Consider the following 26,284-nt stretch of genomic DNA (forward strand, 5'->3'; position numbering starts at 1 on the left):
GCTCCAGCAGGAACTGAGGCCATTATTCTAGTTCATTCTTTCTGACAAAATCCTTCTTAGATGGACAAAACTATGTGCACTGCAGGGGGGCAGATTTAAAATGTGCAGAGAGAATTAGATTTGGGTGAGTCATTTTGTTTCTGTGCAGGGTAAATACTGGCTGCTTTATTTTTACACTGCAATATAGATCTTTCTTTGAAGTAAAACCCCACCCAAATCTAACTCTCTCTGCACAAGTAACATCTGCCCCACCTGCAGTGCACATGGTTTTGTCCATCTAAGAAGGATTTTGTCAGAAAGAACTAGAATAAGGGCCTCAGTTCCTACTAGCCTGTTGAAAAATAGCACTGATCATACTATCGCTGTTGTAGTTTCAGCTCTGCAGTGCCTGATTAACCAATAGGCTGATTAGGGTGCCAGGACGGATGAGGGGGGGGGGGGACCTTGTATGTGAAGGATGAGGATAAAATGAAGGCCTTACTTATTCAATGTTTGTTAGCTATCACCCATCCCGATGTACTGTGGGAGTAAGTGACTCCCAGATGGCTGTGCCAATGTAACTTACTGATGGAACCATTACTTTATGTACATTGTACATACCTCCCAACGTTTGATTGTAGATATGGGACAACTCAATTTTCTTTTTTGTTGGGGGGGGGGGGGGACGTGTCCTAGAAAAAAAGGGGGGGGTGGCCTATACTCTCGGTGGTGCTGTGAGGCCACGCCCCATTTTTTGCCGCTGTGGGGGCATGCCCAGCAGCTCCGTCTATTCACAGATGACAGGGGGGACTCCCAACCCCCCCCCCCTCGCCACGGGACACTGCCGGCCTGGGAGGAACGCGGGAACGTCTAAAAAACTGGAACGTTCCCACGATAAGTGGGACAGTTGGGAGGTTTGTTGATTGTGATACAGCGCCAGCCAGGCAGCCTAAAGCCAAAGTCTCCTTCACACGCCCCAAACATTAGATCCTACATGCCAGTTGTATAACCTTGATTACATATACATGGGCAGTATGACTGGCGAGTCCCTGAGCACCCATACACGTGTGTTTAGCAGCATTACAAGGGGAGCTACATGTGTATTAGCCTAGGGCACCTGGTACCTTCTTTAATCGGGTCCTGGTTGTACAATATTAACACTGTACACAATTTATAGTGTAAGTGCTGTCATGTGACAAGACACCAGATATTATGGGGGTGATTCACGTTTGCTTGTAAAGAGCCAAATTCGGTCCAGGGACCGATGTTGCAGGTCTGCGCATGCGTATTGGTGAAAACAGGCATGTGCAGACCCGCCGTTCTAACACCTTCGATGAGTATCAAATCACAGGAAGTCAGCCGCCCTCACCATCGAATGAATTTCCCCCCGTTCACTCGCATGCGAATGCATACATTCACATGCAAATACAGCCGTATGCTCGGGGAAGGGGAGTGTGAGTTCGCTTTATCAGGGGGCGGCGACTAACCAGGGGTGATTCACGCTGGCTTTGTAAGCAGCGTACATTCACTGCTTACCGAGCCAATGTGAATCACCCCCTATATGTATACTCAGCCAGCCTAATATCGGTCTATTCCTTACAGCTGGGCACCATATAATGACACACCCCCTACTGTACATTATACGGTTATTGTACATTGCAGAGGAGTTCTATGTTCTTAGAAAAGCTCCAGGCCATTTTTCAAGCAATTACATCAGAACTCATTTTTGCTACAGATCTCATTTGCAGGAGTGTATACGTACATCAGTCGCTATTGTCAATTACAAGCACTTAAACAGCTGAAATTGGCCTGCTAGCATCACAACACCACAGAAAGAGGCTTGATGTAAACCCCATGTAATTACACCCACTGCAAGCACTGACAATACAATATAGTACATACACTACATATGGCGTAACACTCCCAGCAAGAACTGCAATGCAGGCGTAAAACCATGGACCATGCACAGGAGGACTGGCGCCATCTTGTGGCCACAGCCCCCATGAGCAGCTTTTGATTAAGAGAAGCACATCTGGCCAGCTAATTGGGGAACGTCTATAAATGTTGCTTGTAAGTCACTTTGTTCTGTAGCTGCCAGAATGCTAATTACTAGATTACCATATGGAAGCGATGACAGGCAGGATTGTTACTTTGTTTTATTCTTATGACATATGCGTATACAGTATGTGTTGTTTTTTTTTTTTCACTTGATTTCACTTTTCTTACCTTCATATGTGCATAGACAACATGGAGTCTGATTCAGGCCTGTCCGCTAGGCTGCGTATGTTTGTAGCCTAGTGAACAGGTAAACGCCGGCCAAACGCCACCCCAACCCCCTGCTGCTTGAATCCCCGCATTTGCATGCGAGGGGATGTGTACGCAGTCTAAACTGACTTTCATCTTTGCCGGATATGGCCAAATTCGGGACGGGCGTTGACGTCCGGTGACGTCCTGTGTTCTCCTGCATTCACAGGAGAACGCCATAAAACATTGTGTGTTGCGCTGGGTGTGCCCCTGCTCCATCCCCCTGCCCGCCCCCTCTTCTCCCCAGACAGTATGAATGCCTCTGTTAGGGCGAGATGCACCAAACAAAAAAATGCAGTAAAAACCCTGTTTTCAGGGTTTTTACCGCATTTTCATATGCTGCAGGGGTTTATGTCAGTTCTAGATGGTGTAACCCCATAGAAGCCTATAAGTTTCCCTTTGCGTCCCCCGCCGCCCCGCGTGACCCCCCGCCGATCAGCGCCGCCCCCCTCTCACCTCTGTCCGGGCAGCCTCCTGATGTGCTGCCCGGACCAGTGACCTCCTCCTCCCTGCACCTCATCCGGGTGCAGGGGGGAGGAGGCTGAACCCTGGCCGAGCAGCAGCGGCCGGGTACGGGTCCAGGGAGGGAGAGGGGACCCTCTGCACATAGGCGGCCACAGCGCAAAGGACAGCTCTTAACGCAAGAGCTGTCCCTGGTGCTAATAATCGCATATGTTAGTGGATATGCAATTATTAACAATACGAATGCCGGCGATGTGAGGATGTTAGTGCATCCCGCCCTGTGTGTGATACTCACAGGGGGGCATATTTGCGCATGCGCAGATCCCCACCATCGGTGGCTGAATTCACTGCTCACGGAGCAGATCTGAATCAGGCCCACAGTTAGTAGCCCTGAACTGAGCACTGCGTTATGTGACCAGATGCTTGCCGCACATGGGGAGAGTACCACTTCCTGATGTCAGATGGAGAGCGATGGATCCGCGTATTCGGCCAATGAGCTAGATAATAATGACACGGAGACATGTTTCGGATGGCATTGGACACAGCTGTTTATGGACGCTTCCTTGCCAGAATAAAGGACGTTTATAATAACAGCCATATAATGGCAGCCTTCCGCACAGTATCACTGTCAGACCCATCATGATTACATGCATGACTGATAGCAAAACACACACATTCCCTACTGTGACAATATGGAAATATAATGCTAAGGAGAACGGGACTAAAAAGCCATTTGCAGTTAGTTTAATAATATTTCACCTTCTGTTGTGTGTTATTTCTCCTGCTAACATTCATTTTCCTAACTACCGGGCTGCCTCGCTCGCCATGTGGCTGTAGCCACGGAAACCAGATGCTAATGTAAAAATTAGTAGGCCTATTGTGCGGTTTCATGCCGCCTGAGACGGAAAGCTGTGCCGAGCATTGATTTTACACTGGCCGCCACAACTATCATAATTAGTATTGGCACTTGTACCAACCGCACGCTGCAGTAGGTCCTCGTACACACGGTTTGGAAATATGCGGAGCTTTACTTGGCACTTACGGGACGCTGAGCTTTTATAGACTCGGCACCTCGCGAGAATCCAACCCAAGATTCCCGCGTTCGGCCGCGCTCGGGTTTTCACCTGCAGTGCACATGGTTTTGTCCATCTAAGAAATATTTTGTCTGAAAGAGTGAACTAGAATAAGGGCCTCAGTTCCTACTGGAGCCTGCACAAAAATAACCCTGGTATTGAATCATCAGCACCATTTCCCAGCTCTTTAACGAGTATAGTAGCTCTTACTAACTGCTTTGGGGCTCATCTACGTTTGGATATAAGTCATTTTACACACCCACGCTTCTAGGTGCCACGTTCACAATCTCTTCTCACAATCTCTCCATATATGGAACTAGAAGCTCCCTTTGGGTGGAACATGACACGCCCCCTCAATGGGGAGCTTTGCAAAATTCTATTAACAACTATAATCTCCCTGAAACTTGTTTTCAAAAGTATGCTTTGATACTATTAGATACTATATTGTGAGGATGCCTCTATCCAAATAACTGAGGACTGCCATTACCCTCCAGCGGCCTATCCTGCCCCTCTGAGAATTTTCCTTTTTTATTAAGAATACCCAGTGGAAAAGTGAGCCAAAACAAGCAAATAAGAGCTGTGAAAGTGGGACTCCAACTCAATAAGTATACAACCTTATTATACCTGAATTTGATTATTTCAATTAGTAAACCTGCTATTGTCATTTCACCTTTTCTTTCAGTTTTTTATATATATAGTTTTATTATATTTTATTTTCATTTAACAAAATGAAAAATATATTATTGTGATGCCCAATTTATCATAAATAATTTTTTTCTAGCGCTGCACCATCTTTTTTATTTTCCTGTATTCATATAGTGCAGTGGTTCCCAACCCTGGTCCTCAAGTACCCCTAACAGTGCACATTTTCCAGGTCACAGGGCAGGTGCACTCATTATTCAGACACATTTGAAAAGATCCACAGGTGGAGCTAATTATAGCACTTGTGATTCTGTGTGGAGACCTGCAAAACATGCACTGTTGGGGGTACTTGAGGACCAGGGTTGGGAACCACTGATATAGGGGATTTGACATCCCCCTGTGGGAGCAGCTAAGCACTACACTCAAGTAGGCACCTGTTACATTGGCAAAGCCGCAAGGCTTGTAAATATATTTCTAAGGGCTAGAGAAGAGGGCCAGAAAATACGGGGGATACGTCCGTATTAAAGAAAAATAGGATGCTAGAAATATACTCCAGGTGTAGGTGTTCCAAAGGCAGGTGTGTAGAGAAAAAGCAGTACATTTACTAAAGCTTTTACAAATGTAAAAAATGTGATGTTGCCCATAAGGACAAATCAGATTCTTTCTATTATAATATTTTCTAGGATGCAATAGATAAAAGCTAGACAACATCTGATTGGTTGCGCTGGGCAACATAACTTCTTTCATTGTAAGAAGTTTTAGTAAATGTACCCCATAGCGTCTGGATGACTCCAGCAAGCAACATTGAGTAACAGTTTTGGTACTTGTGTAATAGCAGGCTGCCCACTAAGCAAATTGCTTAGTGGGCGATTCTGCTTAAGAAAATTGCATGCGATTTTTGCCTGCGATCGCACCGCATGCCATTTTATAGGGTGAGATGCCATTGACTTTGCTATACATTTGTATGAGATGCAATGAGATTTAGGCACCCCCCCCAATATCCACACCACCCCAAAGCATGGCGAGCGGCGACGGAATGCTTCCTCCCAACCTTTTCATACCTCGCCACGCTTCGGGCTCGGTGGCTCGCTGCGCTTCTTGCTTGCGCTATATAAAATCAACTCGACGTGGATAGTGGGGGTATGAAAAGGTCGGGAGGACGCATTCTGCCGCCGCTCGCCACACTTCGGGCTGGCGTGGATAGTGGGGGGGAGGGGTGTGCCTAAATCTCATTGCATCTCACACAAATGTATAGCAAAGTCAATGGCATCGCACCCTATAAATCGCATGCGATCCCATGCGATTTTGCTGTGATGTGCGTTGTGATGCGATCGCAGCGCCCGCGGGTAGAGGGCAGTGAATAAATTACACAGGAAAATCGCATGCGATCGCATGCAATGCGATTTTCCTACGGTGCCGTACGTATGCTAATTGGGCGCCCTCATAATAACCCAAGTACCACAGTTTTAACATTTAAATAATAGATATTGGGCAGATACATTACCAACTTCAGGTTATTATCATTGTACAACTTTAATTATATAAATATTCTGTGTGCTGGAGCCCCGGCTAAGCTATATCCCATGGACACTGCAGACCTCCTGTATAGGATTTCCTAGAACCTGCCTAATTTCATCCCTGCTTTATATAACAGGCATTCCCCTATTAAGATTGTGTATTACAGGTTTGCATGTGATTAGAGAAGTCTTAGCAGTTCGGAGGCAATGGTCAGAAGTGTGTGACAGGGCTTCTAATACTGTGCGTCTGCTGGCACTGCCTCCTGGCTGCCTCACATGAAACACTCTCCCTCCTGTCAGTGCAGCACATAATTCCCTGACAATGCTCCGCATCCTCTGGCACTGACTTCGCAGTATCAGGCAGGATGCACGGAGGGGGAATCTCCATTCTGATTTTCTGCTTGAATAGACTGTACAGTTTTACTGAACCGTGACCCTGCATTTACCAACATCATCCCTGATGTTCTAATCAGCATCAAACAACAGAGGCAGGTAGCCGCAGGCCGCTTACTAATCTGGTCAGCTCCACAGATATTGTCCTGCGGGCACATGTAACTCATTCGATCTGCGATCTGCAGCATGGGGGCCTGCAGATCAGCAGCACCACTATCCTATGCTCTCTCTCTCTCTCTCTATCTATCTATCTATCTATCTATCTATCTATCTATATATATATATATATATATATATATATATATATAGCACAGGATAGTGGTGCTGGTGGCACTCTGCAGGGTACTGGTCTCAACGAAATAAAGCTGACACCACACACAGCTTCAAGGTGCTGCACCTTGAAGCTGTGTGTGGTGTCAGCTTTATTTCGTTGAGACCAGTCCCCTGCAGAGTGCCACCAGCACCACTATCCTATGCTGTACTATTCACGTTCGGAATGCAACGGGGCAGTTGTTTTATTTTAGCTTGGAGTGCCGGATACAGCACAAGTATGTGTATGTGTATATATGTGTGTGTGTGTGTGTGTGTGTATTTGCCTACTTTTGAAAACTACTTTCGGGGAGATTACGATTGGTGGTAGAACTTTGCACAGCCCCCCCCCCCCCCATTGAGGGTGTGTGTCATGCTCCACCCAAGGGGGTGTGTCTAGTTCCATATATGGAGAGATTGTGAAAAGAGATTGTGAACGTGGCACCTAGAAGCATGGGTGTGTACTGCTACATCTGAGGAGAATCTTGTATAATGACTTAGATCCAAGTGTAGATGAGCCCCAAAGCAGTTAGTAAGAGCTACTATACTTGGTAAAGTGCTGGGAAATGCTGCTGCTGATTCAATGTAAACAGGGCCGTTTCTAGACAATTTAGCTACCAGGGCGAAGAAATCAAGATGCGCCCCCCCCCCCCCCCCCCAAAAAAAACAAAAACAAAAAAAAAACATAACATGGTACCATAGAAATTGTGCGCGCCGGAGGCGCGCGCCGAAATAGGGGGTGTGGCTTAATTTTAAAAGGGGTGTGGCTTAATATAAGGCTTGGTCTAGCAGGAAAACAATTACCTTATATCACACTTTTGCAACCTGCATGACCAGACACTGGTTACTGCAGGAATTGTTATTGTCCTCCCGCACTTAAGTTGGCGGGCTGAGGGCCACACAGTGACCTAGTACGCCTCACAGATCAAGGCCAAACAATGACAGGCTACTTAAATCATTATACACTATTTATCCGTGATGACAATTACCCATTACGCCGTACACTGATATGACGATTACATATTACGCCGCACACCGTGATGACAATTACACATTATGTCGCACACCGTGATGACAATTACACATTACGCCGCACACCATGATGCCCATTAGACCCCACAATGTGATGGCAATTACACAATACTCCCCACATCGTAATGCCCATTACACATTATGCCCCATGTGCCGCTGCCGCACAACTGATAGCGTTTACTAATATGCCCCCACAGTGCCAGCTATGCCCCCACAGTGCCACAAATATATGCCCCCACAGTGCCACAAATATATGCCCCCACAGTGCCACAAATATATGCCCCCACAGTGCCACAAATATATGCCCCCACAGTGCCACAAATATATGCCCCCACAGTGCCACACATATGCCCCCACAGTGCCACAAATATATGCCCCCACAGTGCCACAAATATATGCCCCCACAGTGCCACAAATATATGCCCCCACAGTGCCACACATATGCCCCCACAGTGCCACAAATATATGCCCCCACAGTGCCAGATGTGCCCCCACAGCGCCACACATATGCCCCCAGTGACACAAATATATGCCCCCACAGTGCCAGATGTGCCCCCACAGTGCCAGATGTGCCCCCACAGCGCCACACATATGCCCCCACAGCGACACAAATAAATGCCCCCACAGTGACACAAATAAATGCCCCCACAGTGCCACAAATAAATGCCCCCACAGTGCCACAAATAAATGCCCCCACAGTGCCACAAATAAATGCCCCCACAGTGCCACAAATAAATGCCCCCAGTGCCACAAATATTTGCCCCCACAGTGACACAAATGTATGCCCCCACAGTGCCACACATATGCCCCCACAGTGCCACAAATATATGCCCCCACAGTGCCAGATGTGCCCCCACAGCGCCACACATATGCCCCCACAGTGACACAAATATATGCCCCCACAGTGCCAGATGTGCCCCCACAGTGCCAGATGTGCCCCCACAGCGCCACACATATGCCCCCACAGTGACACAAATATATGCCCCCACAATGCTAAACTCACTTTTTCACTCACTTTTTCTCTCCCTCTGCTGCCGCTGCTTCCGCTGCTTCCGAGGGGAGGGGAGCGCATCGTGCCTCTTTCCTTCCCCTTCAGTGTGTGTACCTGAGCTGAGCCGTCAGCCATTCATACCTCGCGCCCGAGCTCTGATTGGCTGACAGCGGCAGCCCAGTGACGTGAGCGAGGGGAAGGAGAGACGCACAATGCGTTCCCCTCCCCTTTCCAGGGAAATCTCAGCCTCCGCTTATGCACTGTCGTGCGTGGAGTCGGACCGGCCGGGGACACAGAGCGGCGGAGGAGGAGGCGGCGGCTACAGCGGCGTTAGCGGCGTTGGGGGAGACTGCCGGGCGCCCTGGCTGTTTCAGAGGCGGACAAGCCGTGCGGCGCCCCGGGCTGCTGCACGGCTTGTCCGCCTCTAGAAACGGCCCTGAATGTAAATGTATCTGTCTCTCATTCCTTTTTTACCCAAAAATGTAACAGTGTAATGTGGGCTAGGTGAAATGAGGGAGATTGCTAGACTAATGAGGGAGAGAGGGAGATTTCAGGGAGTCTCCTGCAGAAAGCAGGAGGGGAGGTAACTATGATATATATATATATATATATATATATATATATATATATATATATATATAGTGATCCAATGAAGGAGGCACACGGAAAGGTAAATTCAAACAACGATTTGTATTAGGGCATAACAAGTATCAAGCGCTTTCGGGGAAGCCTCCCCGTCATCAGGATATCGGCCCTTGCACCGGTAAAGTGAACAAACAAAAGTGACATAGTGGAAAAACATGTACTTATACATACCTGCTCCGTCTGTACGTTTCCCGCGCCGGGCGTCCGTCCTCCTGTAGTTCACGCCCCCGGCTTCCTGTAGATAGCCGGATGTCATCACTGGAACGCACAAGAGTGCGCTCCAGCATGTCACTTCCGTGTTCCACCAGTACCTCCGTAGCGTCTTCAACTGACAGGGGATTCTGAGCGGCGCTGGGTATACCTACAGAAGAAGCAGGTATACCCAGCGCCGCTCAGAATCCCCTGTCAGTTGAAGACGCTACGGAGGTACTGGTGGAACGCGGAAGTGACATGCTGGAGCGCACTCTTGTGCGTTCCAGTGATGACATCCGGCTATCTACAGGAAGCCGGGGGCGTGAACTACAGGAGGACGGACGCCCGGCGCGGGAAACGTACAGACGGAGCAGGTATGTATAAGTACATGTTTTTCCACTATGTCACTTTTGTTTGTTCACTTTACCGGTGCAAGGGCCGATATCCTGATGACGGGGAGGCTTCCCCGAAAGCGCTTGATACTTGTTATGCCCTAATACAAATCGTTGTTTGAATTTACCTTTCCGTGTGCCTCCTTCATTGGATCACTGTTCACTTTACTGTGGAGTGCACCGGACCCGCTGAAGCTGGAGATTGGGAGTGCCGGCATAAAAGGATATATATATATATATATATATATATATATACTCCAACAGACGTGTTAGCACTCCGGTCACTTGAAAAAGTTTCTTTATTTGTAGCAATCTATGGCAACGTTTCATTACAAATTAAGTATTATCGTGGAGTGTATGAGCAAGATTTGCTGTGCAGGCACCCGTCCAAGCAGTTTACTTCAGTGGCTGTGCCAGACCGTCTGGAAGTATATATATATATATATATATATATATATATATATATATATACACCATATATATATATATATATATACACCATATATACTTGAGTATAAGTCGACCTGAATATAAGCTGAGGCACCTAATTTTACAACAAAAACCTGGGAAAACTTATTGACTCAAGTGGGACCCTCACTCGAGTACAAGCCGAGGGGGGCTTTTTCAGCATAAAAAATGTTCTGAAAAAGTAGGCTTATACTCGAGTATATATGGTATATATATATTTGTATTATATTATTTTATATTATCCTCCTTACCCAGGTGTGTAAGTAGTACAGAGTCTGATGCTACTCTTTCATGCGACCAGATGGATAATACAGTAGGTTTTGGTATCTTTATAACATACTAGACTCTCAATAAGGTCTACAAAATCCACACCGCCAACATGACCCATTTCCGGAGGTACAATGCTCTCTACCTGGACTTCCCTCTTCATTTATGATTGCAATCACCTGTCTTAAAATGTCTTTATCATCAATTAAATCGTTCAACACAAGTAATGCCAATCATATATATATTGTCCCTCCTGTAATAAACCATGCTGGGAAGTACACACATACTAATATACTCCCCTTCTCCCAGGGGTATCCGGACTCGTTATAGATTAACTTTAGGTCGACAGTCATAAAGTCGACCTCTATTGGTCGACAGGGTCAAAAAGGACGTCCTTGTCAAAGGTCAACATGAAAAAGGTTGACATGGGGTTTAAAAAATTTTGAGACGACATGTGCCGACAGGCGGTATTTCATGCACTACGGCGTGGAGGGAGAACATAATAGTGTGCCCAGTGCCCGAAGCATAGCGAGCGCAGCCAGCCATGTGAGGGGACGTGGTACACACGAAAAACACACGAAAAACTCATGTCGACCTTTTTCACCTCGATCTGTTGACCCTCTTGACTGTCAACCTATAGTGGTCGACCTTATGAATGTAAACCTGTAGATCTAAAATACCATATCCCTCCCAGGCCCCTTTGTTTTTTTTATTGCACCCCTTCCTCCCAACCTTTAAGCTGGGTACACACACAAAAATGTATCTGTCCAATCTGTCTGGTGGAAACAAAAATCTGGAAATGTATATGAGCAAATTACATTTAACATTTGCTCAATTATGCTAAAAACAGGCAAAAACTATTGCATTACTAGATTGTAAGCTCCTCCGAGCAGGGCCCTCTTCCCTCCTGTTGTCAAAGCCCACTTCTCTTCACATTTCACTCACAGCTCTCCTTTACTCCAACACTCAGTGACCATCTTTGTCCGCATACTCATCTCCATCATTGGCCTCAAGCCTCTAGTTGTATGTTGATTGAGTCCTCACTACTTACATTTAAGCTGTAATGTGTATTGATCTGTGGCGCTATTTTTTTGTACTGTATTTTTGTTATTTATTCAATGTTATGCCAAGCTTTGTCTCCCTGTATTGTTCCTTTGTACGGCGCTGCGAAACACTTGTGGCGCCTTATAAATAAAATTATAATAATAATAATAATAATTGCACTATGCCATCCTTTCAGGGGGAATGTATATCCCTGTGCGTTGCTTTGCCGGGTGCCACGTGGTCTGCGCATGCGTGTTTAGTGCTGACCCCCTGCCAACCCCGCTGATAGGATACAATGGGCTACCGCCATCACAAAATGCTATGCTGCCCAATGTTGATACAACAGGCACCGTTGCAACTCCCATAGAAACCTTTGGGGGATGTGGCCATGAGCGGAGCAGGAGAGATCGCAGCAGGGATCGGAGATACTTAATAGCCGCAAATATGTAATAGTAAATGGGCCCCTATGCGAGCAGGGCCTTCCTGTCTGTCCGGTTTTATTACTGTTCTATTACTGTTATTTTCCAATTGTACAGTGCACTACAATATGCCAGGTCTCTGTAAGCAACTATTAACCCTTTCAAGTTCAATTCAGGTCAGGCTCAACAGCCCTAGCGCTAGTAGCTGTTCCATCATTCAATGTAGAGAATTTTTGAATTGAAAAAAAAGACAATAAATTTAAACATTTAAACCAGGCTGTTTGAATTGCAAAAAGGTTAATAATAAACAAATAAAAGAAGTACATGGAGCAGGGCATCTGACAATTGGTGGCTGGTCTACAATGTACAGTATATTATATCACTTTCAGATCACTCTAAACACGGGTCGCTCATTATACACAGGGCAGCCCGGGTTTAACCCTTCATATAACCCAGGTTATAGTTGCGGTGTGAAAGCGGTATAAGAGAAAAGCAGAATCTGCATAAACAAGTGTAATACTCTATATCAGTGATGGGGAACAGTTGGCACTCCAGCTGTTATTGAATTACACATCCCAGCATGCCCTGCTTCAGTTTTGTTATTTGGCCATGCTAAAACTGTAGCAGTGCATGCTGGGATGTGTAGTTCAATAGCTGGAGTGCCAAAATATCCCCATCACTGCTCTATATGATAAATAGTGTGGCTATAGAGAGTGCGTAAGGACAGGGCGGCAGGGTTTTTTTTTTGTTTATTGCTTATCAGCAAATAATAGAGCTTTGGTGACAAGTGTTTCTGTACAGCCGTGTATAGCGATTGTCATTAACTCCGGGAATATTGTCTCTTGCAGCTTTTCGGCCCTGCACCATGCTGCCCTCATCGGGAACACTGAGCTCATCTCGCTGCTGCTGGAGGCTCAGGCTGCTGTGGACATCAAAGATAATAAAGGTGAGAGGAAAAGCCGGCAGCCGGGACACACTGTCGTCCTAGTACAGAGTGAGATATGAATGTTATCGGTCCAGAGCACAGGAAGGCTCAATGTGCACTGACCATGAAACCTGAATATCTGCCCAGCAATGTCAGGGGTGAGAGCGGGGTGTACACGGGGGCATTCCAGCCTGGTACAGAAGATTTATGCATGACTACCCGACATCAGGCCCTGGCATTGCTGGCAATCTGTAGCCCTGCAGCTGCTGTGGAATTGCAGAGGCTCCAGTGCTAGTTCTCTACACAGCACTATGCACCAGCGTCTGGCCATTCCTGTCCTAGAGGACTGCTAACAGGGCATGTTCTTCTCATAGAATTACAGGTGAAACCATTGCTAACACCCATGGATCTTTTAGAGGGAGATTCAATTAGCAGCAAGCGGTCCAATAAATTACTTAATTCCAGGGTTACCTACCCTCCCAGAAGGGGGACAACCCTCCTGCATTTCCCTCAATCACCTGTGAACCCCACCTGGTGTGTGTGTGTGTGTGTGTGGGGGGGGGGGGGGGTCAAACGACGGGATCGCATAATTTTAGCCCCACCCCCCCCGCAGTGCAATGCCTGAAATACCGGCATTGCACGGCGGTGGTGGGGCTAAATGACACGTTTGCTCTAGACACGCCCCTCGATAGAGCAGCACATCCGTGGCTCCCCGCTGAACCGCCCCTTTCCCCTCCCGGCGATGGCTCCGCCCCCCTGCTTCAGTGAGCTGTAGGGATGGCTATCGTTGCCATTGCCATCGATGGTTGCCATCGATGGCAATTCTGCAATTGGCCATCGATAGTGCTAAACTATGTAATGGATGACCATCAATATTTTTACATATCGATAGACATCCATTGTTTTTTATTGATTGGCCTGTGGGCCAATCAAAACACGGGGGCGGGGCTTCACGGGTGTCGGGGCGGAGCTATGCTCCGTGTCCCGACACTTTGTAGAAAAAAAAACATTGATGGAGGGAAACCATCAGGTTCTCCCCCATCGATGGCAATATTATTCGACATCGGCCATGAACCATTGATGATTTCGAATCATCGATGATCGATAACCATCCCTAGTGAGCTGGCTGCCCTCTCCCGGAGAGGGCAGCATAGAAGTCTGCAACTATGCTTAATTCAGTTAAGAACTGTGGCCAGGGCCCAGGAGACTTTGCTGCTCAATTAGAAATCCAGGTTACTGTAGGTTAATGTGGGTCTCAAGTAGTGCATCACAGTGCTAGTGTCAGTACATCGATATTGGAATCCTGACTACCAGTACTCTGACAGAGAGGCAAGCGCTTCGAAGCTCAGAGGCTTGATGTGCTCGCCACAGGTTCTATTCTCCCTCTTTGGGGATTGTGGACATCCCTGAGGGAGAATAGCCCTTGTAGCGTGGGATCCTGACTGTCGGCATTTAACATGTGGGATTCCGATGTCGGAATGTCACCGACACCCTCTGTATCTGGAGGTTTTTAAACAGTAAAATGTGGCTAGTAAAGGCATGTCATTTTTCAGGTTGTTTTCCCTAAGAAATCAGAAAAATGGATGGAATGATATGGGACATGTATGTGTAGGTTCTGTAATGATATGGGTGTATGTGTGGGTTCTGTAATGATATGGGACATGTATGTGCAGGTTCTGCTATGGTGTGGGACATGTATGTGTAGGTTCTGTAATCATATGGGACATGTATGTAGAAGTGTATCAATATGCAACCTGTATATAGAAGTTGTGTAATGATGTGGGACATGTATGTGGAGGTTCTGCTATGGGATGTGGATCATATTGTCTACAGCAACTAGGTCAACAAGCACTAGGTCGACATGGGCTAAGGTCAACATGTGTCTAGGTCGACATGGGTTTAGGTCGGCAGGTCAGTAGGCAGGGCCGTAACTAGGGGGGGGGGGGGCTAGGGGGTCACGTGCACCGGGCACTGGAGGGTGGGGGCGCTAGTGTGAGGTCCCGGGGATGGGCAGCGGGGGTCCAGGGACTGGTGGGTTAACGCTGGCTCCTACAGGGGCCCGGGGACGGGCAGCGGGGGTCCGGGGACTGGTGGGTTAACTCCGGCTCCTACTAGCGCTGCCGGGCCGTGGGCGGGAAGCAGGTTTTGAAAAGACTTGCCGGACCCTGATTGGCTGAATTCAGCCAATCAGCATCCGGCAAGTCTTTTCAAAGTCATCAGCGCTTCCCGCCGCCAGGCAGATAGCGCTAGGAGATGGAGTGAGAGAAGGCTGCCGCTACACCAGTCCCTGGACCCATGGACGCTGCCTACCCCTGCTGGCTGCACACAGGTATGTTGGCAGCGGGGGTCCAGGGACTGGTGTAGCGGCAGCTTTCACATACACAGCCGCTCGCTATTTGCCTGGCGGCGGGAAGCGCTGATGATATTGAAAAGACTTGCCGGACGCTGATTGGTTGAACTCAGCCAATCAGCGTCCGGCAAGTCTTTTCAAAATCTGCTTCCCGCCCGGCAGCGCTAGGAGCCGGAGTTAACCTTCTCCAGTCCCCAGACCCACGCTGCCTGTCCCCAAGGCAGTAATTTGGTGTTTTGTTTTTGTTTGTTTTTTGTAGGGGGGGGGGACCAAGTGACTGCCGACCCGGGTGCCAAAACACCTAGTTTCGGCCCTGCAGTAGGTCGACACAAGCATTAGGTCGAAATGGGCAAGGTCATAGCGAGCCACCGTGCCCGCAGCGTGGCAAGCACAGCGTGGCGAGCACAGCGTGGCGAGCGCAGCGTGGCAAGCGCAGCGTGGCAAGCGCGCAAGGGGCTTAGTTGCACTCACCATGCTGTCTGGTTCCGGCCAGTCGGGATCCCGACGTCGGAATAATGACTGACCCCGACTGTCGGACACCTATACCACACCCGATTGAAGAAGGAAAAGCATAGCAAGTGACAGGGGTGCTATGTGCCCCTGTCCTTTTTGGTGCTGCTTTCTACAAGATAGCATGCCGATAGCAGGGGCAATGTATGACCTGTCAGCAGTTATGACTGTCACGACACCTCTATCGATTTTGACAATTGCTGATTTTAACCCTGTGCTTCATGAAAAAAGCCAGCAAAGTGCTCAAAGTGCTTCAGCCAGCTATCCTCTCCTGAAAATGTGTCTTTAAAAGTAGCCCAGCTAGGATCTGCAGAATACATTTGCTAATCATTTGTGCATTGTTTCTCTTATCAATACAACTATAGATTATCTATGTAAGGATTATGCAGAATGTGAGCTTGATTCTCATCCTCGGCAAATGAGGCGACAGCGCTATTTACTGACCTATTATTCACATATCCAAATACTGTATGCAGATAATTCAGTCTACTAGGGAAAGATTTCCTGTCAGTATAGTAAATTCCAAAATGAAAGCATAAAGGGGAGACATAAGACCCTTCCTTCTCCACCATAAAAATCAGTCACATTTACTATGCAGCGAGGACACTGGTGAAATTGAAACGGTTTGCTGTCAAATTCAGTGGGTTTTTTTGTTCATTTAGTAGTAGTTCATTTATACTGGCAGTGCATGCTGGTACTTATAGTGCAACAGATAGAAAAAAAATAACAGATCCATTACTGGCATAGACGTAGACAGACGGAACGCAGAGCTGGATTTCACTTACTGCATTTACATCTTGTTGTTCAGCGATAACCACCATAATCAAATGGGTCATCGTGTTGGGTAACTAAATAGCACAGGAATCCTCGGCCAATGAGGTCAGGCACATCGCTGTTGCTGGGGCAATGTCTGACTAAGGGAAGTCTGCATTTTTCTTTTGAGAAAACAAAGGTATTATTTATAGGTGAAGATACAGTAATTATTCATTGTTGATAATGGCAGTTTATAACCAGTTATTGGTGGGAGGGGAGTGGGAACATTGAATTAAAGAGGATTTAAACAATAAGATGGTAGTGAGAAGCGTACAGTCATTCAGCAGACCATAATAATTGTCAGCTTCTGGGATAAGATAACATTTTCCTTTTGGCCACAGAATGTATTAAGTTAAGTAGCACAATTCACCCAGATATCATGGTTCCTCTCATAATACATTATCACTGATCTTAATACTGTGGTAATCTGTATTTAATATAATAAATCAGTTAATTAATTGCACTTATTATTGCTACTAGGCAGGCATATATTGATGTGCAGTACTTTATTATACACCAAGAACAGCCATAAAATGATTTTATATTTACTCCTGGACCGTAAAATGATTCTGTTTCTGCAAGTAGTTTCATGCAGGGACTCTACTCGTGTTGCACGCTCCATGTTGAAATCTGGATCTGGGGAAACCCTGTACTGTATATTTAAATGACTACTTTCTTTTTTTTAAGGGCTGATTGCTGTGTATGGCGGAAATACAATTATACAATTGTCATATTCCTTAGGCTCCCATCTGATGTACCTACTGCAGCGTTCACCTGGGGCGATTTTACTTGGGACCGCGCATCGCCGTCGTCCGTGCTTAATTTCTAAGCGTTCTAGTCAGATTGCTTAGAAATAGGGCTAAAATTGCCCTGTGTGTAGGCCCCATATCCAGGGCCGCCAATAGGGGGGTGCTGCGGGTACAGCTGTCCCAGGCCCCTGCCTTTGGAAGGGCCAGGATAGCTCATTTTGCCCACCACAAACCCCAGACTCCCTCCGCTGCGCTGAACAAAGCAGGTCCCGGAAAGCAGGCTTATTAAACCCATGATTTCTGTGGCCAATTAAAATGCTTCACCGTTTTTTGAGCCAATTAGAGCTTGCATACTGGCAGCCAATCAGACTGGCTGCCGGTACGTGAGCTCTGATTGTTTCACCAGCCGGTGCTGCATTTCAATTGGCTGCCGGCATTCTGAGTTGAAGAAGCCTGCAATCCGGGCAGCAGCTCAGCGGAAGAGGAGATGGGGGAGCAGCAGCCGGGTTATGGTAAGTCAAGTGAGGAGGGGGTGCCCGGGGCCCAGACTGGAAATGAGTCCCGGGCCCCAAAATTCCTGATAGCGGGCCTGCCCTAATCTATATAGTCATATCGTCAGCAGAGAACATTGGTCTGCACATATCACTCAGCACACATTGCTGGTGAATACCATGTGTGTCAGTGATGTGAGCTAAGAGATCTGTGCTTAAGCACCTCACTCAGCACGGAGGCTCTGTCGCCCTGTGTGTCGGGGGCGTTAGACCTTAAATTACCCCTGTTGAGTACATACCGGTCCCACGTTACTTGATGATTATTAGAGACTGCAATGCACAACCAGACTTTAGCTTGGATGTTGTTGACTGTTACATAGGAATGCGTCCGCTCCATTACGCGGCCTGGCAGGGCAAGAAGGAACCCATGAAGCTGCTTCTGATGTCGGGCTCTGCGGTGAATATCCAGTCAGACGAGGGGCAGATCCCACTGCACCAGGCGGCTCAACATGGACATTATGATGTGGTAAGTGTGAAGCCATCATGTACTCAGCTATAGCAACACTTACCTGCAGGTCACTAGCAGCTTACAATGAAATCTGACAGCTAAACTGGAAGACCGGGGGGCTGACCTTACAGTGGGCTGCACATGGCTATTAGCTAGGGTTACCACCTAGTCCCTTTAATTCCGGACTCATGTTAATTACACAGGTTCTGTGGCAGTTTAAAATCAGGTGAAGTGGAGTCTTGAAGTCAGCCAGCCACAGAACCTGTGTAATTAATATGTGTCCGGAATTAAAGGGACTAGGTGGTAACCCTACTATTAGCACATTGCTGTCTTTGCCTGAGAGTGTGATACCCAACAGGAATCAGTCCAGTGTTATTGCCTATCAGTGTAATGTCTAGTAGTAATCAGGCCCAGTGTTATTGCCTATCAATGTAATCCCTAGTAGTAATCAGGCCCAGTGTTATTGCCTATCAATGTAATCCCTAGAAGTAATCAGGCCAGTGTTATTGCCTGTCAGTGTAATCCCTAGTAGTAATCAGGCCCAGTGTTATTGCCTGTCAGTGTAATCCCTAGTAGTAATCAGGCCCAGTGTTATTGCATGTCAGTGTTATTCTCTAGTATGAATCAGGTGCAGACTCATTGCCTGTGAATGTTGTGCTCTAGTAGTAATCAGGCCAGTGTTATTGCCTGTGAGTGTTGTTGTCTAGTATGAATCAGGCCCAGTGTTATTGCCTGAGAGTGAAATTCTCCTGGATGAATCAGGCGCAGACTCATTGCCTGTGAGTGTAGTGCTCTAGAATGAATCAGGCCCAATGTTTTTGCCTGAAAGTGTAATTCTCTTGTATGAATCAGGCCCAATGTTATTGCCTGAGAGTGTAATTCTCTTGTATGAATCAGGCACAGACTCATTGTCTGCGAGTGTAGTGCTCTAGTATGAATCTCTAGTCTCTAGTGTTCTTGCCGGTGAGTGCAGTGAATCTGGAGGCTCAGACAACATTAAATTAAGAAGACACTTTTTTGCTTTTCTTAGCAGAGTTCAGATGAGGCAGCCTAAGTGCTTTTGTCTTAAGTGATGAATGAAGTTGCTTCGTTCCTTTGTGATAACATCGCCTGCAGAGTGTACGATAAACAAAAGTCTAATGCTTTCTGTTATAACAGATCTTAGTTTATAGCAAAAAAATTCTCTGTGCAAACAAATGACGTCAGGATAATCTACAAAACATTTCGTTCTGCGCTAAATAGAATACAGTGACAAACTATACAAACTATAGGGCTAACAGAGCCGAATTTCCCATAAGGCACGTGAGGTACGTGCCTAGGTGCGGCACATGTTTGGGGTGTGATAGTACTGTCAGCCCAAAATGTACCAATAACTGCAAAATATCCACTGTACTGTACCATATTCCATCTTAAATAGAGTGTAAAAGGATAGGACATGCAGATACTGCCCCTGTAACCTGTCCTACTTAGTAAATATGTATTCATAATAAAAGAATGTCACAGTTAGTGGCTTTTCTTATAAATCCATTATATTGGCTATTATCAAATGAGGGCTTATAAGTAATCAATAAAAATAATACAATTAGGGGGGGGGGGGTTGAACATTATTGTTGTGCTTAGGGGCGCCCTCATCCCTAAATCCGCCCCTGGGGGCTAATAATTAGTGTTTGTAAACTACAAAAGCACAAATGTGCCTCAGCCATGTGTGGTTTTTAAAGTTTGTTTAAAATTAATTTAGCGTTATCGGAATAAAAAAATTCAGAACAAATTGAAAAACAACAATCAAAGGTATATTTAATAGGGCTATCTACCTCAAGTATATTTTGAATTTATTTTTTCTATCCAGCAACTACAGTGAATAGAGAAATATATCAATATACAGTATATAAATAAGCATCTACTGCAATGTCTATTTGCCGCAAAGTGTAGTGTTTGAAAATTGGTATTACACACGCTTATGACTTTGGGCCTGATTCGGATTTGTATGCAGCTTTGGTGGTTTGGGGTCTGGGCACTGACTGGGTTCTGCAGCCCCCTTCTACCTTAGCCACAGCGTGAGTGACATGCTGCTACATTTGGAGTGTAGAGTGGGGACAGCAACTGGGTCCATTTTGCAAAAAGATGGCTTCACCTCATTTTGTAGGCCACAGTTTGCATCGTTGGATGCAGACTACATGGACCCAGCTGAGCGGTTACCGCGGGCAGTCTTGAGTAAGCTTCAGCTGACGCAGATAGTCCGAGGGCTGTAGCCATCCTGAGACGCAGCACTGTGACCTCACAGATGCATGCAGGAAGCGTAAATTTCATCCAAACGCCCCCTGCTACATTGCCATCTCATTTGTACGGTACTGTACAGCGGCTTCCTGTTGGCGTAGTAGGCCCAACTGCGCTGTGGATTGTGTATAAAAACGTCCACATATTCCGCGATGTGAGGTGGCAAAACAATAGTGCATGTCAATAATCTATGCATTATGAAATATTCATGAATACTAATATTTGAACACACTGTATATAACTCCCTAACAAACATATTCCACTGTTAAAACAAGGAATGCATAGAAAATATTGGTGCATTTGTGCTTACAAAACACACGCAATAATTTCTACGCAAAAGGTTACACTGCATGCTGGGAGCATGGCCTGCTCATATCTTATCCCACCCCTAATATGTATTCTCACTTCTCTTCATCCTCATAGTCAGAGATGTTACTTCAGCACCAGTCTAACCCCTGTATCATGGATATTTCTGGAAAGACCCCCTTGGACTTGGCTTGTGAGTTTGGAAGAGTTGGGGTAAGTTACTGTATAAATATGCCGTGTATTTATCACTTTCTCTGGCTACAAGTGGAATTTATGGACTATGGAACATACTGTAGAGCTGATGGAGCTCTCGGATTGGCCATTGTTGCTATTGCCATCGATGGGAATAGTGAAACTGGCTATCGATAGTGGCATACTATGCAATGGATGACCATCAATGCTTTTACCTATTGATGGTCATCCATTTTCTTTGAATGATTGACCTGTTGGCCAATGAAGACATGGGGTGGGGCTTCATGGGTCTCAGGGGCGGAGCTATGTGAGGTGAAAAAGAAAAAATACTATTTGTTTATGTTTGACATCGATAAAGGGAAACCATCGATGGTAAAACTATTCTAAATCGACCATAAGCCATCAACGGCTTCAAATCATCAATGAACGATGGAATCCCTAGCACTGGGAGACATTCAAAGAATGCCGCACTTAGCATTGATACATGACAATGGCCATGATTCGTGACCAATGTTTTGTAGTCCCCCTAGTGCTTTACTGCTTGTAGATTGTCCTAGGGCTGAATCAATAGACTCATAGCCCATAACAACATCCCATCTTCCATAGAACATCTTTCTTAGTAAATTTCCCCTACAGTGTCTTCCTTTAACCCCCAGCCAGCAATGCAGATTCTTTCATGACTCGTTAAACTAAATACTGGTCATCAGAATGGACATGAAAATAAAATGTTCCTCACTATCCATCGGTAGCATAGGTGGGATTGTGTCATGTGTAATAAGCACCGACCGTAGTGGATAAGAGTGGGGAAGGCAGCGGGATATCTGCCACCGATGCCAAGACACTTTGTCCATTGCCTGTGAATTATTTATTAATAACAGCAGGGATCAACCTCTCTCTTTCATTCGCAGGTTGTTCAGCTGTTGTTAAACAGCAACATGTGTGCGGCATTGTTAGAACCAAAGCCTGGAGACAGTACGGACCCAAACGGAACCAGCCCCCTCCACCTGGCAGCCAAGAATGGTCACATCGACATCATTAGGTAAGAACTGCTGTCAGCTAATGACAAGCTCTATACAGCATTCCATAATTGTTCATGGCTAGAGACAAAATATAATTATGAGGGATTAAGCCGTGGAGAGTTTTAAAGTACCAGCCAATCAGCTCCTAACTGCCATTTTGCAGGCTGTTTTTGAAAAATAAAGATAGGAGATTGGTACATATTCTCAGCCCACTCCATAGCGTATTCTGATAGATATAAGCATTATAAAATACCTGCCTCATACACCCATTATTGCTTGTATGTTTGGAAATTATGCAGGCAATTCAGTCTGGTGTTATGCCGGTTATGTGCGCAGATAAGCCGCAGTTATGGTAGCCCCAGTGGGACAGCAAATTAAAATGTTCGATTTATGGATGCTTTAGAGTGCCTGTTGTTGGCGTTCCACCGCTGTTGAAGTGGTAGATTGAAAGTAAACTCCAGTGTGGCAGGGAATGATGCGGACAACCTATTGGGCCTAATTTTCACACAATGCTAATTTACATAGCTGAGCGATTTTTAGCTCATTTGTAAGAATCATGAACACCTTAATAGCTACCAATGTAATGTCATGAGCCACCTGACTGATCTGACCAATCACCATCCAATTGGTTACTCTCTCCACATCCTATGTGTTACTGTCATATGACATCATTGAACAGTGGCTCTTGTGAAAGCCACAGTTGTCAGTCTTATGTCCTAAGTATCAGCAGGAATGCGACATATCTTTTTATGATAAAATCAGAGAACATTGTCATTATATCCAGTTGTCCCTCTTGTATACTGCTGTCCGCACACTCGTCTTTTTAGAAATAATATAAGTTTCCATATTGCCGCTATAAACACCCAGTAACGGTGATATATTGAGGCTGACAAAATCCGTGCAGCATGTTTGCGAAGCTGTAAAAAAAGCGGGAAATACAACCAGATTTATTGCAGAAAAACTATCACACTGAAGCTAAACACACAATGAACCTTTCACAATGTTTTCTTAGATCGTAAATTTAATAATAGAATGAAAACTACCAAAGACAGAGCTAAGACTGTAGTTAGAGGTCAGGAAAACTATGCTGCAAATATAGAACCACAAACAGGTTCCATGTTATTAGCGTGAGTTATCGCCGCTTGGAAACCACAATATTGGGCCGTATTTTTCTACAACATATATATATAGCTGCACCACCGCCACCCCTTCTAGAGATTCCTCTGCATGCTCTGCACATTGGGCCTGATTACAATTTGTATACACTTGCCTACCCAGTTGCCATTTTTCAGACTGCAGACTTGCTAACCATCGCAAGTGAAGCAGCCGCCATGAAAAGAATATACGGTACTTCCTCATATTTGCGGCCACCGCTTAACCTACTGAACTTATGTACTGTACCCACCACCCTGGGTCCACGCCACCCTCTTGTGTCCACGTCACCATCTATTACCTTTAGTAAAGTTGTGGCAAGCGAAATGCAGTGGAGCAAGCCACCAAGTGTCGCGAGCGAAGCGAACCGCGAGGGGACAATGGTGCTGCTAAGCATCATCGTCCGCTCGCCATAACTTTACTCAAGGTAATAGATGGTGGCGTGGACACAGGAGGGTGGCATCCTCCTCAGTCTGTGGTAAATTAAATATAGTAAACATCTTTTACCTCAAAAAAATTCCTCTAGAGCAGATTTGTAACGGTTCCCTCGCCAAAAATCCTTAAGTAGCGGCTAAGGTAATTGGCATATCAGTGGCCGCAAAGATGAGGAAGTACCGAATATACAGTAGATACCCACTGGAGCCATCACAAAGGGCGGGATGTACTATTGGTAAAATGCGGTAAAACACCTGTTTTACCGCATTTCCCTATGTATTAAAACCCTGCCGCCCCGTCAACGCATTGTAGGGTATCGCCATATCGGTATGTGACGCCATATCGGTATGTGACGGAGACCCCCGCAGACCACATAACAGGTATTGCGGGGGTCTCCGTCACCGCAACCCGATGCTAGACGCATATGTTAATACATGTATATTAATACATCCCGCCCAAAGTCCTCAGCAACTGTGTACACATATGCAGCATCGATGCAGAAGTGAGGAACATCGACTCCCCAAGTGACTCTATGGTCACACAGCCTGGTGGCAGTCACATACAAGAAGATAAACATGCTAGTAAATGAACAACCCAGCCCTTTCAGGGCTGTAATATGGCGGCACCGTGTCTTAGGGGTCATTTAGACCTGATTGACTGTCTTACTTTAATTGTATACTGTGATAGCTCTGTATATCTTTACTATTTATGTGTTTTCTCATGGGTGGTAGATGTGCTTGTTTGTCTTTTTGGAGAATAAAGTTTTTATTGTTTTGTTTCTTGTATGACGATATTTTCTTAAGGAAGATATTTTATAAAATATCACTTTACAGCGTCTAGGATATACACATGCAGAATTAGTGGGCAGATAGTATTACCCTATTGCTGTGTGTGATAGGAGATAAGGATCGTTGTTAGAGTGAGAAGTCGTGAATAATGGATGGGAGTGTAGTGTGAGCGCACAGTATAGATATGCAAGGCTCATATACCAACTGCTGCTAGAGTAATAGGAACAAGTGGCGGGGACAACTGGTTACACAGCCACCTTGTTGGCATATACCATCGGCCTAACAGCTTGTTCTCTTGTCCTATTTATGCTCTGTCAGTCTCTATAGTCACCTGGGAATTAACACCTGGCCCAGTCCGTCACACCTCGCAGCAGTGTGATTGCAATCTGCATTTCTTGTACCCATCAGTATCTGCACTGCTGAACCACGTCACTGGTATTATACTATACCAACAAATATCTGAGGCCTGTCAGATGGAAATGGAAATTACGGACATATATAAATTGCACGTGTGCTGTACAAATCGATCGATGGCTGCGAATGCGCCACACCATGCATAGGCACATGTTTCTGTGCATTGGGCATTTATTGGCGGTAAGTGAGCGCTGATACTTGGCATACACAGGCATTTACTGGCATAAGGTGGTAAGCCAGCTGCCACAGCCAGGTGATGGAGCAGCTACAGATGCACCTGCCTCAGCATCAGCCCCTTGCCTTGTAAAGTACAATATACTTGGACATCACTAATCTTTATCTGATCATGTTATTTTTGTCCTTATACCCAAGTGTCCCTGTGTAAGCTTGCGAGCAGGACCCTCCTACCACTATGTCTGTCCGTAATCACCCAGCTTGTTTTATTACTGTTGTTTCCAATTGTAAAGCACAACGGAATATGCTGCGCTATATAAGAAACTGTAAATAAATATTAGTTGTCCCCCTTTTCTTGTGTGGTATTCAATAGTTCCCTTGTTCCCCTTGTGGGGACGGAAATAACCCAAAACTTTTATCCCGGAATCTCCCCAATATTTGAGATTGTTCATCATATCTCCATGGCGTAACAATAGCTCCGCAGACCCCGCGGTGGCTTGGAGGTACTAGCTAAGTTTGGGCAATGAGGGGTCTGCAAAAGCTATTGCTGGGGTTAATGGGGCCGCCACCACCGCCAAATCTGTCGCTGCCAGCCTGCTGAGACCAGCAGAGCTTCTTGTTTGCAGTCCCGGCACTCCTCCTGTTAGAATGTCACTTGCAAAATGGCCGATGCCTCACAGCAGACGGTTATTAAGGATGCTAGAGGAAGAAGCGACCTCCTCTTGCATCCTAAATAACGGTCTGCTGTAAGACAGTGGCCATTTTTAAAGTGACATTCCAACAGGAGGAGCGCCGAGACAAGAGAATCTGCTGGTCCTGGCGGGCAGCAATAGGCCGGGCGGCAGTGGTGAGGAGGTTAGGGCGCACAAATTTTAGGTGTGGGAGGGTGCCCAAATTGTAGTTACGCCACTGTCAAATCCCCCTCTCGACCCCACTCCCAACCCTCTGAAAGCTGTAGTGTCTTGTGCCACATGGTATTATGAGGCTAGGTTTAGGATGACACATCTGTTCATTCTGTGGATATTTTTTGCAACACTCAATATGAACTGCTATAG

At 46.1% G+C, this 26,284-nt stretch overlaps 1 protein-coding gene across 4 annotated transcripts in view; it reads left to right on the forward strand.

Annotated features, from left to right (window-relative positions):
• CASKIN1 (CASK interacting protein 1) overlaps positions 1–26,284 on the forward strand; it is a 231,293-nt gene that overhangs the window by 138,574 nt on the left and 66,435 nt on the right. For all 4 annotated transcript variants that reach the window (XM_083153046.1, XM_083153047.1, XM_083153048.1 and 1 more), the window contains exons 3-6: positions 12,978–13,075; positions 18,348–18,493; positions 21,173–21,268; positions 22,156–22,286. In XM_083153046.1, the coding sequence (XP_083009172.1) occupies positions 12,978–13,075; positions 18,348–18,493; positions 21,173–21,268; positions 22,156–22,286 (471 nt within the window). The remainder of the gene's footprint in view (positions 1–12,977; positions 13,076–18,347; positions 18,494–21,172; positions 21,269–22,155; positions 22,287–26,284) is intronic.

This window comes from Crinia signifera, chromosome 7 (genome assembly GCF_055691185.1).
Source record: "Crinia signifera chromosome 7, ASM5569118v1, whole genome shotgun sequence".
Classification (NCBI taxonomy): domain Eukaryota; kingdom Metazoa; phylum Chordata; class Amphibia; order Anura; family Myobatrachidae; genus Crinia; species Crinia signifera.